This window comes from Betta splendens, chromosome 11 (genome assembly GCF_900634795.4).
Source record: "Betta splendens chromosome 11, fBetSpl5.4, whole genome shotgun sequence".
Taxonomy (NCBI): domain Eukaryota; kingdom Metazoa; phylum Chordata; class Actinopteri; order Anabantiformes; family Osphronemidae; genus Betta; species Betta splendens.
The window spans coordinates 10,243,396-10,259,019 of NC_040891.2; the positions used below are offsets into that span (position 1 = coordinate 10,243,396).

Consider the following 15,624-nt stretch of genomic DNA (forward strand, 5'->3'; position numbering starts at 1 on the left):
TAACTCACGTTTCTTAGTAGCAGGTCCAAAGAATTGATGAAGAATAGGGCAAATGGTTGTCGTGGCAACAGGAGTCAGGTGTTGTTGCACGTGTGTTGTGGTTTCACGCTATTTCTTATTCACATTCGCAGGCGGTCATCTATTTGTGTGTGTGGGGAGCAGATGGATGGATGCGTGTGCGCGCATGCGTGCGGAGATGAAGCTTGTTCAATAAGAAATTAGTGTTTTAATGCAGAAGCCTGCCATTAGCTTATTAACTGCCTTCAGGTAGCGAAAGCCGCAAATTGCGCCATCTTGAAAGGCGCACCAGTCCAAGTGAAGATGGTGGGAAGGGGAGGGAACGAGCGCAGAGCGTGTGCAGATATGCGCCAAACCCCTCCAGATACGAAGGCGCTACTTCGCCGCTGCGCCTGGGTTCGCGTGGGGGAGGGGACCCCGGCGCATCACTAAGCGTGTGTGTGGATGGCGTGGTCTCTCCTCCGAGCCGCACACAGCATCATCACTCGGTTCACAGCAACAGCCTCGTACGCATCCTCCTCCTCCTCCTCCTCCTCCCCATCATCATCACCACCACCACCATCATCTCCAGGCTGAACAGGCACTCGCATCGCAGAAATTAAGGTGAGATTACATTTATCGGAAATAACATTGATTAATGGCATATGGCGCGTTCGCGTGTCTTTTTATACCACGATGGAGAGACGATGGGCGTGTTCTCCCACCGTTTTCCCCACATAGCGTTTAAAGAGCGATTTTGTGAATCGAGACGTCGGCCTGTAATCCAACACAGGTCGTGACAACCTGCTGGCTGCGATTTCTAAGAATGAGCACAGATGTCAGGACGCAGGCGAACAGACGAGCGGTCGGATACTTGACAGATTACGGGTTAAATCCGTCCGTGTTTGCGGGCTTTGTACAAACTGGCCTGTTACGGCACGGCCTGGTTTCCCTTGACATCAGCCAAGACACTCATGACTGGAGTGGACGCTGAAATTCGCACATATTGAATCCCACTCTCGCGTCCAGGGTGAGAATAAGGATCATTAAGATGTTTAAACCCCGTTTGGAAATTAGGACAGTTATTAATAGTGGCTCTACACTAGACGTATTATTTGGGGATTTCTTCATCAGTGGAGTCCAGATTTTTTTCCGCACGACACTTGACGCCTGATAGAAATCTCCCCATGCAAAAAAAAAAAAAAAAGCTCGCACGCGTGTGATGATGTGATGGGAATCGGTTTCTGCTGCGCCTGATTTAAGCGGTAACCCGACGCTGGTTGATTTTCGAAACGGGAGAACGAGAATTAAAAAGGGTTTTCTTGAGAGCAGGGAGCAACACATCCTCCTCCTCCTCCTCCTCCTCCTCCTCCTCAGGCCTTCATCTCCGCTCCACTGACAGGGCTCCGTGGTCTAGACTGCATGGGTCTGTAGAGAGGCTGTCAGCTGCGGGACGAAATGGGGGAAGGATGCAGTGAAAAGTGTGACTGGGGTTCAGTTTGGAAATAAGGGAGCGTGTGTGAATACTTGTAGCTGTATGAGGCTCAGAACTAATGGAAGCGTGCAATGTGAAGGTCAGTTTACAGAAATATGAGGATGATTTCATGGCCTAATAACAGATGTGGTACGAGGAGGACACCGTCAACCATTAATGCAACTGAACCCTCGTTAGTGTGGCTGAAGCAAATGTGTGCCGATCCCACAACAATGAGTCAAAATGTCTGCTGTGAAGAAGATAATGAAGCATTGAGTGCAGCCCACCCACACGCTGCTGACGCGTGCTGACACACCAGCGAATGGAAACATCTGTCCAGGTGAAAACACACGTGCCATGGCTTTGAGACGAAGCCGCTCCGATCTTTTCCTCCCGTTTTCATTTCACACAGTTCTCCGTTCACAGTTCAGTCCCACATATTATTAGCTGAGCGTCCCACAGCTTAGCCCGGCCGGCGCGGCCGCTGGGGGCTCTTTGATCCGCGCCAGGAGACCTGCTGGTCACGCTGACAGTGAGGGATCAGCAGCCTCACGGTGGCGAGTGCAAATGGAATAAAGCACGTGTTTACAACAAGCAGGATGCAGATGGACACACGGGTACCTGCAGCCAAGACAGTTAGTGGATTCACGGGGATTCATGGATTGGTTCTATGGAATCGGCAGCATTTTTCTGATTTGAATAATACTAAATAAGCATCTTTGGGATTTGTGTGGTTTTAGAAATAGAAATCAGAATGAAGTTATAGGTTGACAGGATGATTTAAGAAAGTTTCCTTGAGCTCTGGGATGTTGTGAATTGATGCATAATAATCTTATATATAAACCATATTATCTTATATACAACACTTAAACTAGAAACAAGCAAACTATTGAACAGTGATGGACTTGAATAATTCAGTGACTTTATTTTGTGCTTACAGTTTCTTCATACTTTATATGGTTAAACACACGTACAGTAACTCTGGCCGTGTGCAGTGTGCTGTTTAACCTGACACACATTCAGGTTCATTAACAGCTGTCACACCTGATTTTGGAAGCTGGCGTCAAACTGAGCACCTGTCTGTGGTTTCGCTGCGCCACAAATTCAAAGTGACGCCTTATTTTATTGCGCGGCATCACATCAGCGCGCGTTCACGGGATGCAGTGGCGGCGGAGAAATATATATGTGAGGACACCTATCCTTCAGAAGGAGAAGTGACCCGGCGGCAGACGGGTTTATTAAACCAACGGCTCCGGCTTCTTCTTCTCAATTTCAAGCCTCATTTGTTTTGGGACGGAGCTTCTGTAATTATTCATTCTTCATTAACCGTCAGTGTTTTGAATTATTTCATTTAAGAATTTGAGAATGTCAGTGCAGCTTCCTTAAAACCGCCTCATGTGTGCCATGGCATGACCCCATGAACCTTAAAGGCCTTCCAGTGCCTGGTCCTTTCAGTCAGACCCTGTTTGAATCGCGTGAACGGAGGCTTTCTGGGCACCGGGACGCATCCCATAACAAATCACGCTGGCTGTTCTCAGCTGGATGTCTCAGCCTCTAATTACGGCTCGGGCCCATCTGTGACTCAGCACAGAGGGCACGCTTTGATGTGAACATGCAACAGGTGTAGTCTGGAAGCAGGTCTGTACCGGGTCAGGTAGAGAAAAAAGCACGGGTCGACTGTGGCTCATTCAAATCTATTCCTCCAACATGTATAAATATCAGCTATCGCTTATTAAGCTCTTTCTCCCCAGACGTAAGAAGAGCCTGCTGCCAGTCCCTTCAACAGGGAGTCACGTCTCCTTCTCCGTGCGGCGACCTCTAACCCACGTTCAGGTGGTCCCTGCACTTCCAGAACCCCCTAACGATGGAGGACGGCTACCAGAACCGGACCGCCTTCATAAAAGGAGCCAAAGACATCGCCAAAGAGGTCAAGCGGCAGGCGTCCAAGAAGGTGGGCCGCTCCGTGGACCGCGTGAGCGACGAGTACAGCAAGCGCTCCTACAGCCGCTTCGAGGAGGACGACGACGACGACTACCCCCCGCAGGGCGGCCGGGGCGGCGGCGGCGGCGGCGGCGGCTACTACCGCGGGGACAGCCAGGCGGCCAACGACGACGAGGGCGGCCACAGCGACTCCACCGAGGGCCACGACGAGGACGACGAGATCTACGAGGGCGAGTACCAGGGCATCCCCCGCGCCGACTCGGCCAAGGGCAGCCTGGCCGGCGGCCCCGGCTCCGTCAGGGCCGGCGGCCAGCAGCTCAGGGACGCGGGCGCCTCGGAGGCGGAGCGGAGGAAGGACCAGGAGGAGCTGGCGCAGCAGTACGAGACCATCCTGCAGGAGTGCGGCCACGGCAAGTTCCAGTGGACGCTGTACTTCGTGCTGGGCCTGGCGCTCATGGCCGACGGCGTGGAGATCTTCGTGGTGGGCTTCGTCCTGCCCAGCGCCGAGAAGGACATGTGCCTGTCGGAGCCGAACAAGAGCATGCTGGGTAAGACGCCCGCCGACCGCCCGCTCCGCTCCACACCGGCAGCGGCTGTAACGGGTTCATGTGCTCGGCTCCGCCCACAGGCCTCATCGTGTACTTCGGGATGATGGTGGGGGCTTTCCTCTGGGGGGCCATGGCCGACCGCATAGGGCGCCGCCAGTCTCTCCTCATCTGCCTCTCCATCAACAGCATCTTCTCCTTCTTCTCGTCCTTCGTCCAGGGTTACAGCACCTTCCTGTTCTGCCGGCTGCTCTCGGGCGTCGGGTGAGTGTTAAAGCTTGGATTGCGCTAATTAGGATTCTTATTGACGTCTAGTCACCAACTGCTTTTATTTTGAAAGGCTCAGTCTCTGGAGGCGTTCATGAGGCTTCTGGTCTTTGCAGGATTGGTGGTTCGATTCCCATCGTGTTTTCCTACTACTCTGAATTCCTGGCTCAAGAGAAGCGCGGCGAGCATCTCAGCTGGCTCTGCATGTTCTGGATGATTGGGGGAATATACGCGTCCGCTATGGCCTGGGCCATCATCCCACATTACGGTCAGTAATGTAGACCCAGAGACGTGACCGAGGCCGACCTTTGACCTCTAGCTTTCCTGGTGGGAGGAGGAAATTAAGCCACATTATTTATATATATTCCAGACTAAGCTTTGAAATATAGATTGTGAGACGTATGCGTTATTGATCTGGGCTCAGTGTTTCGTGCCGCTGTGTTTGTTTTGGTCTTCTCAGGATGGAGCTTCCAGATGGGCTCCGCGTACCAGTTCCACAGCTGGCGTGTGTTTGTGTTGGTGTGTGCGTTCCCATCTGTTGCCGCCATAGCTGCCCTCAACGCGATGCCAGAGAGCCCACGCTTCTACCTGGAGGTCTGGAGACGCGGTTGAGCTCATTTTACTGAAGCTGACGCCAAATATAAAAACCGTCTTCTCTGTTTTTTCCCCCCGGACAGAACGGCAAACACGACGAAGGCTGGATGATCCTGAAGCAAGTTCACGACACGAACATGCGGGCGAAGGGATACCCGGAGAGGGTGTTCACTGTGAGTGCAGAAACCCAGAATTTCGATTTCAAGCATTTCCGAGTTTCGCGACGCGCCTCTGACCTTCGTCTCGCTCTTGCCTCGTCCTCGTCAAAGGTCACGACAATTAAGACGGTGAAGCAGGTGGACGAGCTGGTGGACACCGGCACCGACACGCCGGTCTGGCAGCGCTACAGGCTGAAGATCATGAGCCTGTCCTCACAGGTGGGTTGAGCCGGCAGGAACAGGGAACAACGGACCCCTCCCTCAGAACACACACATACGAGCGTCTAACATGGAGATCACAGCGATGGGTTCCTATGTGGAGCCTGCTCAGCTTGGTGCCTCGTTTCATGGTTTTAATTTGCCTCCAGCCTACGTTCAGCTCCGCTCGCTCGCCTACCCCCCCCCCCCCCCCCCCCCCCAAGCTCAGCGCCCACAGAGGCCAATGCCGCACGTTTCTGCTCACAAACTCGGAGCATGTGCAATATGTGCCGAAGCTGCCATTCGATCGGACATTGGACAGTTGAAATCTGCTCCCCCAAAGCTTTTCTTTGTCTTCTTTGTTCACATGTTGCAGATGCGGAATAACATTCTCGCCTGCTTCAGCCCTGAGTACAAGCGGACAACTTTCATGCTCATGGCTGTTTGGTTTACCATGTCTTTCAGGTAAAGACTCACAAAACCCGCAGCCTCAGCTTTTTACTCCAGAACCCGTGGGCAGTTTTCTCTCAGCTTTGATTTGATCATTTGTCTCAACTCTCGCGGCTTTGCAGCTATTACGGTCTGACTGTGTGGTTCCCGGACATGATCAAGTACATCCAGAAACAGGAATACGACTCCAAGACAAAGACTTTCAGTAAGGAGCGGGTGGAGCACGTCACCTTCAACTTCACCCTGGAAAACCAGGTGCATCGCCAAGGGCACTACTTCAATGACAAGTAAGAGCTCAGGACGCTTCCGTTTCTGTTGTGAGCTGTTATAGAGAAGTAAAAACCCAATGTCTCCTGTTCATCAGGTTCCTCAACCTGAAGATGAAGTCGATGGTGTTTGAAGACTCTGTGTTTGAGGAGTGCTACTTTGAGGACATCACCTCCACGCACACCTTCTTCAGGAACTGCACCTTCATTGCGAGCCTGTTTTATAACACAGGTAAAATCTACAGAAGTTCCTCAATGGCTTCAGTAAACGCGTGCTTTAATGGTTGTATTGTGTTTTTGGAGTTGTAAAATAACGAAAAAATCAGCCATTATATTTAATTGAAGCCCTAAATGAAAGGAATGATGAAGGTAGTGCTGTAACCATGGAGACATTCTGTTGCCGGTAACCCCGGGTTACGCTGCAGCGCCGCTGTTGCCATGGCAGCGTAAACAAACCCTGAAAAGGCTGAACGCTGGCAGAGAAACGGGCCCGACGGGTGCGAAATGGTGCCGCGTAGATTAAGAATGAACAGGTGAAAGGATGCGAGGCGGCAGAAAACCCGGATGAGCCAAGTGTGGCGTCATATCACGAAGCAGACGACGCTTCACGCTCGCGTTTACGGCCTCAGCAGCTCCGACGCCCGTGAACCCCAGTGTATATGATGTTTTCCTCATTTATGCCTCAGTGATTTAATAATCATTCATCACTTTTACGGCCGACTCTGTGATGTAATGCTGCTTGTATGGAAGCAGTTCAGCCGTGTCATGAGCATAAAATCTAATAATGCAGTTTTCAGCTAATACAGAGAGGATGCTCCATCTCCTGACCTCTGCTGCATCTTAGAAAATAATTTTCTAAGATGATGTAATCCCTGACATTGAACATTTCTGGTATTTTAAGCCCAGCTGCCTCTTTCGAGCCGTAACCCGTCTGCTTTGTCGTCAGATCTATTCAAATACAGGTTCATCGACTGCAAACTGGTCAACAGCACGTTTCTCCACAACAAAGAGGGCTGCATCCTCGACTTCAGCGACGACTTCAACAATGCCTACATGATCTACTTCGTCAACTTCCTCGGCACGCTGGCGGTGTTGCCTGGCAACATAGTGTCGGCTCTCTTAATGGACAAAATCGGCCGCTTAAGGATGTTGGGTAGGTGAAACTAATGCGCAGGCGCAAAACCTCCCGAGCGAAAGGCAATTATCATCTCTCTCTCTCTCTCTCTTTTTCTCTCTCGCCCTCTCTCTCTCTTTCTCTCTCTCTCCCTGAACAGCGGGCTCCAGTGTCATTTCGTGCGTCAGCTGCTTCTTCCTGATGTTCGGCAACAGTGAGTCAGGGATGATCGCCCTCTTGTGTCTGTTCGGCGGCATCAGCATCGCCTCGTGGAGCGCCCTGGACGTGATAACAGTGGAGCTCTACCCCTCGGACAAAAGGTGAGGCTGTGCCCTCCAGGTGCGTCGTCATAGCATTTCAAGCCTCATTCACACTGTAACGGGCTCCACCCCCCTCTGTCTTTGCGTTCAGGACCACGGCGTTCGGCTTCCTGAACGCCCTCTGTAAACTGGCCGCCGTCCTGGGCATCAGCATCTTCCAGTCGTTCGTGGGCATCACCAAGGCGGTGCCCATCATTTTCGCCGCCGGCGCCCTCGCCGCAGGTAGTTTCCTCGCGACGAAGTTGCCCGAGACGCGCGGCCAGGTGCTGCAGTAACGCCGGCGGCCTGCAGGGGGCAGCGGTGCCACAGCTGGAGCGCGTGTTTGACAACCAGAGCCCAAACCTCCCCGAGAGCTTCAGCGCTGCCCGTTAACGCACCAACAGAGCACACTGTCACCCCCATTGTGAGCCCAGAATCCTTTGAAATACGGACACACACACACAGATAGCACCACCAGCGCCCAGGTACGAATCTTAACCTTTAGAGAACAGCAACACCTGCAGGGCGACGTGCGCGTAGGATAAAATGCCCGCAAATCTCCAGTGACGCGACCGTGTGGTCGAGCGACGAGATGAGACTGAAAAAAAAAGCCATTTCTGAAATGATTTAGTTCATCCATGAGGTCAGCTTTCAAATGCGACTGCAGAGTGTTTCCTTCTCTCGCTGTCCGTCCTCGTCCTCAGTGACTGACTTTTAGTGCTCTTTGACTTCCTGTGATGTTACTGGTACCTTTCTGTTCAGACTAATGTTCATAGATGTGTTTGATGAAAATTTTAAATCTTAAAATACATTTCCGGGTGTTTGCGTGTGCTCGGAAGGCACCTTTGGCCACTGCTGACTACTGAACTCAGACCTGCCGAGCGTTACTCTCCAGCAAATTGACTCGAAACATTCCAGCGAGGCTGGATTTATCCAAGAGCTCCTGCGCATGCGTAAATCCAGCCTGCTCCTCAACCCGCAGCCTCCAACCCCAGACAGGCGCAGGTGCGTTTCACGGGATTCTCTGTTGTAAACGGGAGCACGGTCCTCGGTGTTAAACGAACGCGTTCCCCTCCCTGCCGTTGAATATGTTCGTGTCTGCAACGCGGGATCGTCTGTGGGGCGGATCGTGGTCCAGTGTTAAATGTGAGCGTGGAGACGGGAGTGCGGTGTTTGTCACGTGAGTGTGTTTATGCGTGAGCGCGCGCGTGTGTGTGTGGGGAAGACTTTACACTCTGTCACGTCATGCAAGTCAGCACAGCCAGCGTTGAGGATTTTACGGCCTGCCAGCGGAACGTAGGAGCTCGCGCGCTCTCGTTTTAGGCTTCTTCACAAACTCGGATCCGATCAGTGACTCGCGCCGTGGCTCAGGTGAGATGACGTGTTCAGGCGGCGTTTTCGGCCGATGTTATTTTTTTGCAGCTCCGCGCCAAATTAGCGAACGTGCGGGATGTTTCTGAGCAAATATCAAGTTCAACTGTGTCCGTGTGTCGAAGCTTTACATTTTCATTTTACATTTAATTTATGCCCTTTTAAAATGTTAAATCATATCTTCATTAGACTCGCAAGCACAAATCAAATGTCTATGTGTCTATGCTTCCACTAAACGAGCTGCTCTACGTTACGCGACCCAACGACGCAGCCCCGTTAACGGGTGATTAACACATCCCACCGCTGTCTTTTATGCGCATCCCTGCTTTAGTATTATTCCTCCGACAGCGTTCGTCACAACGTGTGCTGACAATCAGTGAGTGCGTACGTGCTGGTAGTTCGGGATGTTTGAGGTGTGGAGATAAAGAGGAGAAAAGCTTCCATAGGTGGGTAACAGTTACGGCGTGAGCTGCAGGAACATGTCTGACAGCCTCATTTCTGCACATCTGGGTGGGAGTGACTTTAAAGGAATAGTTCAGCAATTTGGGAAAGAAGAAACAGGGACATTGTTGCTAAACTAAGGTACAGCTTGTTATTTTTGCGTATGGAGAACGCGAGCAGACGGCCTGTGAGGTGCCGCTTTGTTCCTTTGTGTTGATTCATTTTCTACCTGCATAGAACCTGGCCAGCAAAACCTCAAAGTACTGAACTGTACCTTTAATGTTGTCAGATGTAGAGTGACTTTAACCTACAACTCCTCCTTTGCCAGATCATGTTCATCTGAGAGACTGTTATGATGAGCTGCATGTGTCCTGTGTGTGTGTGTGTGTGTGTGTGTGCGTGTGTGTGTGTGTGTGTGTGTGTGTGTGTGTGTGTGTGCGTGTCTCTAAGCTAACTCCAAATCGTGTGTCACATATTTTTCTACTTCTTTCTGTTGCATGTTTTCATCTCTGTGATGAATACAGCTCAGTTTGGGACCACGGAAATATATTTACATTACCAGAAGATAAAAAAAACCCTAACGCAATATATATGCAGTGTAGAGTTTAACGTGTTGTTCTTCATACCAGACCTGGGTGCTCTTTTGTTGATACAAGTCAGTCTTCACCACGAAGCCCATCGCAGAGTTGATGCATGACCCGTTCCTCTGTTGAGAAATCTGACAAGCGGTGGCATCTGACCCACGGAGCCGACTACACCTCGTAATCTGTACTCAACTGATCGTGACGCATGTTTGTATCGTATCGTCTGACTTCTTGGACGTCCCGTACGCCGGCTGTGTTCGTCTTAAGCAAGAACTAGTGTTTTCATTGTTGTATGATGACATCGATTTGTCGCTTGCAGTGATTGTTCTTAATCAAAGTGGGGTTTAAAATTGGTGAAACTTGAGTATGTGTCTGAAAGTAAGTTAGTGGTGACTGTGCCCCTTGTTCGCCTCGGACCCCGGTACATTTTAGTTAAAGACGTACATGCCTGAATTTCTGAGGAGGATGCTTGTAATCGTGCAATTCATCTTGTCGGAGAGATACAAGATCGCTATGGCCGGAAAAGGGCAATAAAGATAACTGGGGAGCGGAAAATATGCATAAAACGTTCAGTTTGACATGAACTTGTTTGTCCATAGGAGTTGGTGTGAAGGGGGAGGGTGAGCAATAAAGCGGGGGCCGCCCCCACTTCTGAAGAAGCAGGAGGTTAGATTCAATGGTTTATCAACTCATCAAAAAGAGCTCCCTCTGTCAAATTGAAGCTCCTGTCCAAAATGTAAAAGTGTACTATTTATTGTTCCAATGTGTAGAAATATCCTTCTAAATATAAATATATAAATATATATCTGTACAAACCATCAGAGGGGTCACGGGTTTGAGTTTTAGTGGCCGTAGAGCTGTTAGTCACAGCGAGCAGCAGCCTGAAAACTTCCCTTCATGATGGTGTTCTGATGAGGAGACGGAGGACTTTTCTAGCGTGGTTTGAGGTTCCCTCAACACTAAAGAGCACACGGATCCGTTTCAGAGTGAATGCTGGGAAAATGGACCAAACCACGCCAGTCGACGACCCGTTGACCCGCGACGACAGCGCGAATCCTCCAAACGAAGGAGTTGCGTTTGCGTTTTTCTTTAGTTTGACTCTGACCAGTTTATTAAATGATAAAAGTTCTACTGTAAGTGTGAGTTCAATTCAACACTCTGTGTACTCTGTGTAGAAACTGTAGATGTTTGTACGTGCAAGTATGGAATCTGTGGAACAAAAGATCAAGGAAAATCACCCAAAAAAAGTTCAATATGACACAAAAGTTATTTGCGTGTTGTCTTTGTGTTTTGTAAATGAAGACTGAAAATCTTGGTAAATTCAGTATTTATTAATTCTGGATATTGAGAATATTTTAGTGATGCTGAAAAGGTGCTGTATTTATTTTATGTGAGAGTTGTTCATTATGCTGGAGCTTGCACTTCTGTGCCATTTATCCAGTTCTATGAAGAAAATGATATGAATCATAATGGAAATAAAAGCAGAAGAAAGAAAATAAAACAATGTCATGTTTTGCATCACACGGCATGAGATGAATTTATTTCTTCAGATTTAAAATGATAAATCACTGCAGGATTCAGGTCACATGGTTACAGCGTGGGGTAAATGGCAAGGTTGGCAATGCCACAGAGGTTCTTGTTCCTGGCGAGTCGAATGAAGCCGTCCTCTCCCCAATCGGTGCCCCAGCTGCAACAGCAACACGTTTCACATCAGGCCAGTTCACGGTAAAATCGTTTCAACGTTTTCTCCATTGGAATAAAAAGTCAGGGTCACCTATTTTTCACCAGCCAGTAGTCTTGACCTCTGTCCGTGCCGTAGCCGACGACCAGGACAGCGTGATTTATGAGCATTGGGTTGCAGCTGGGCACGTTGTATAAACCTGAAGCATAAAATAAATACATTTTAGAAAATCTTTGAATTGAAGTTATCATGAATTAGGGTTTTGAAGGTGTTGAGCCCCTCGTGAGCCTCACCCCCGCGGTAGAGATGGAACGACGGCAGCATGGCGTTCACGGCCGCCGCCACCGGTCCCACCGCCGCCACCGCAGCTTGAAGCGCCTTCTCGTCGCCTTGTGGGAGGATGTGGAACCTGGAGCAGGCGCCGGCTCTCCCCCTCACAGAGTAGCGACACCTCCCGTCCTGCGGAGGCAAATGAAACGTGATGCGCCGTGTTTTCATCACTGGTGTTTCAGACTTTAGCACGTTGATGACCTGGTGCTCGTAGGGGTAAGATCTCTCCGAGTCGACCCCTCTGTTCCGGATGACGTAGCTGAAGGCTTTGGAGATGTAGCCCCCTCTGCAGCCCTCGTTTCCGTCGCTGGTGCTGCAGTCCACCAGGTTCTGTGGACTCAGGGGAACCAGGACGCCGGTTTGCTTCTTCATCTGACCCTCCAGGGCTCCCATAGAGCTGAAGGCCCAGCAGGACCCGCACAGGCCCTGTAGAGGTGAACAGGATGAGCTTTTTCTCACCAGGCCGCGCTCCGCTCACGTAGCCGCTCTTACCTGGTCCTGGACCGGACTGACCAGGCCGCTCGTCCTCCAGTCCACCTGCCGAGGTAGCGATGAACCACTCACTTCCTTAAAGGTGTCATTCCTGAAATGAAAAAGCTCGTCCACCTTCAAGCCGTTCAGCTTCTCGTTGATCTCTTCAGTTGTCTCAGTGGAAAAGAAAGTGAATAGTAAATACATGAAATGAACATGATGGAATATTTACAATATCAAAACTCTAATTCACACTGACTTATTGTGCTTGATGTGGTAAAGGAGCTCACTATCATCTTCGTAATACTGATTTATTCATCCTCTTAGCAATAATAACATAAAAATCACCACTAATAATAAAACAAAACAAAACTTCCTTTTATCAGATTTACAACTTCTGCTTTCAATCACTGAGCTTCTGCTTTCACTTTTCACTCCCTTTGACATAACTGTCCCAATACTGCATCAAATAGTTATCTCACCCATATTAAATGCTGTTGACTTTATATCAGTCCATTTAACTGATATGGCCCCATACATGAAGCTAATAGCTCTAACCAATGAGCCAGTCCATCAGTTAGAGGGATGCAGCTTCTATCCACCAGAGGTCTCTCACTCTCCTGTCCTAACTCAGCTTCTCTAAATCGTCAGGCAATGTCCAAGTAACAGCAAATTATTTTATCTGCACGTATATTGTGAGGCTGCTCCAGCTTGTTTAGTATGGTGCTGTACAGTATGTGGCACCAAGTGGCTCTAATTGCACTGTACAGGAAATGTTTGATTAAAAGCAGATGTTATGTTAACTCACTGACCCTATCTATAGGTTCAGATATTCCTATATTTTCAAACCCCGACCAAATATAACTGGTAAATGACTCTATACTCAGATTGAATGAATCTGGTTTGTTGGAAATTGTGTTACATCACGTTAACGGTTCTGGTTTCCAGCAGCCTGCGTGTCATCTGAGCCGGAGAGACCGAAAACAGCAGCTGTTGCTCTGGAGACGAGTCTCACCATGTCAGCCAGGTGGTTCAGGCCCAGCGTGAAGCTGTGCGTTCCCTCGGAGGCCTCCTGATTGTGCCTCAGCACCAGATGCAAGCTCTTCTCCCATGCTGCTCTCCTGAAGGCAGCCTCCGTCTGAAACATGAGCGGTGGCTGCATGAGTTGACAGCCCGCGCCGCGGTTCATGCAGATCGAAGAAATAACATGGTCGAACCTGATTGTCGTAATTCTTGTCATGTTGGATTTTCCACTTCCCCCAAACCTTATTTAAATCAGATGATGGGTGACAAAGGACAAGTACGGCCCAGAAGACCACAGCAAAAAAAATGTTCATCCTTCAAGAAACACAAAACAAAACCAGTCACTTCAACTAAACACATCAGTGTATGTGTATATATATAGTAAGAAGAAATTAAAGCCTTAATAATAACATAAATGTTTGATCTTTACACTGAAAGTCTAACTAAGTAAATTCCTTTCAGTTACAAAGAGAACGTATTTGTATTTACCTTGTCGAAGAACCATCTACTGCAGAGAACAGGAAAACACACTTGAAGCTTGAAAGAGGAAGTACAGCTTCCTCAGTCGCTCACACAGAAGCCTTTTTGTGACTTCGGTGCTTTCACGCAGGTCATATGAGCCTCATTTGAAACCAGCTGCAGTGGAACTAAAATACGCGTCAAGGAGCGAGAAACAAAAGCGTCATAGTTACAGACACGCCTGTAAATTAGCACGTGTGGAGAAATGCAGATGCTACAGTTTAGAGCTAAAATCAAAGGCGGTTGTATTGCTTTGTTTTAGTAGTTTTAATATGTGCATGCAATTCACTATGTGACCACACTATAAAAATAGCAGAAAACACCAGTACAGAAACAAAACACGACACAAAAGTATTCCATATTCAGGTAGAATTGTTTTACTTAATACTGTTTTACTGTTTAACTAAAACAGAACCCTGACACTGAAATGTAATGTAAAATGTCATAATCATCATTAATTGACGTCAATCTCTGAAATTCCCTCCCCCTGGATGGAGGGAGGGCACAGATTTGCTGATGAAGGCAGGTTCCCTGAGGTACCAGATGGCACATTCCTGACTCAGCACTGCTCTTCTTCTGTGGTGATCGTGCATCTTTTCAGCTGAGACACCATCAATTCCCCTCGTTCCCCTCATACAGTAGACTATTCATCTTAACGAGCACAAAGCATCTGTGTATTTTGACTAACGTGGTTCCAACTGACTTGTTACCTCATGTAATAAATATTTCTTGTCTAATCAAACAATTGTCCAGATGCAGTGGTTCAACTTTCAGACAAATCGAATAAATCAAACTGGCAAAACACCACATGGTCAGTGATGGTGTGAAACGCACCGAACACATCACGTGACTAGTTAGTAAAGTGGCTTCATTATTCCTCCCTAGAAAAATCATTTGCAACCGATATGAATACAAACAAAACACTGAAACCTTTTAAAGTTTGCCCTCGCTCCTCCATTACTTCCAGCTTTTCAACGCTTTTAGCAGCAATTTCCCAAGTCACTTAGCAGCGACCTGAAAACCCTGTGAAGTCAAAGTGCGTCTGCAGTAAATGTAAATGTAGCCGCAAATGTGTTCTTGCACCATTTCGTTTTCAGTTTTCACGTCAAACACCATGATATTCATTCCAATTTATTTCTCTATAATCCCACAGAATCTCCAGATATTTATTACCTATAGCGAGAGCTATGAACTTATGTTTAAACAAAGGTAGGAGTCATAATTACTGAGGGACGTGTCGCGGCTAAAATACACTTCCATCTGCTGTTGATCCTAAAATCTGTGTGTTTGGCTGACCTGCGCCTGCCTCCTGTCATCCAGTGCAGGATGCTGGATGTCATCCAGGAGCTAGTGCATATAATCCCCCAGCATGCAGCGAGCACAAGCACGCCCAGAGCCAGGATGCTGTTGCCATGAGGACGGCGAAGCAACAGGGGAACCGAGTTGAATATTTCAGAATGGGAGGATGAGGCGTCCTCGTTGCGATGCGTCTCTGCAGGTTTGGATGTGTGTTTTCGACATTTTGAGCCGGAGCCAAAAGATGTTGTGTCCTCTTTGAATTCTGTCAGCGACACGTAACTCACCTAGAGGGAAAGCGACACAAACACGCACTCTTTTCTACAGAATTAGAACAATGGAGCTTTCATAACCACAAAGATGGAAGAGACGGTAAGTTCTGATACTTCTTTTTCCTTTCCTTACTGTAATTTGGTGTCGTTTACATTTGGATTCTTGGCATTTGAGCTGCTGGAGCTGTCGAGCCACATTAAACGCATGCGATTTCACCTTTGTACACTATTTTCACTCTCTTGCATGCACTCCCAGAGGAGTTCAGGAGGAGTCAGGCTCCATCACGCACGACTCAAGGGAGACGCTGTCATCACCGGCAGACAGGCTTTTAT

The 15,624-nt window shown here is 48.7% G+C and overlaps 2 protein-coding genes across 2 annotated transcripts; one reads left to right on the plus strand and one right to left on the minus strand.

The window, feature by feature from the left end:
• The first annotated feature begins 322 nt into the window (after positions 1 to 322).
• On the plus strand, positions 323 to 11,220 carry LOC114865349 (synaptic vesicle glycoprotein 2A-like). The gene is made up of 13 exons (XM_029166421.3): positions 323 to 621; positions 3,223 to 3,960; positions 4,041 to 4,221; positions 4,341 to 4,492; positions 4,685 to 4,818; positions 4,902 to 4,991; positions 5,088 to 5,195; positions 5,551 to 5,639; positions 5,747 to 5,911; positions 5,989 to 6,122; positions 6,837 to 7,043; positions 7,165 to 7,324; positions 7,416 to 11,220. The coding sequence occupies exons 2-13, from the start codon at positions 3,336 to 3,338 to the stop codon at positions 7,597 to 7,599; spliced, it is 2,229 nt and encodes a 742-aa protein (XP_029022254.1). The 5' UTR covers positions 323 to 621; positions 3,223 to 3,335; the 3' UTR covers positions 7,600 to 11,220.
• Positions 11,206 to 15,158, minus strand: ctss1 (cathepsin S, ortholog 1). Its single transcript, XM_029166428.3, has 9 exons — positions 15,020 to 15,158; positions 13,694 to 13,851; positions 13,399 to 13,519; positions 13,197 to 13,319; positions 12,203 to 12,355; positions 11,912 to 12,136; positions 11,674 to 11,839; positions 11,474 to 11,579; positions 11,206 to 11,386 (listed from the first exon to the last, which is right to left on the minus strand). The coding sequence occupies exons 3-9, from the start codon at positions 13,516 to 13,518 to the stop codon at positions 11,290 to 11,292; spliced, it is 990 nt and encodes a 329-aa protein (XP_029022261.1). The 5' UTR covers position 13,519; positions 13,694 to 13,851; positions 15,020 to 15,158; the 3' UTR covers positions 11,206 to 11,289.
• Positions 15,159 to 15,624: the final 466 nt, after the last annotated feature.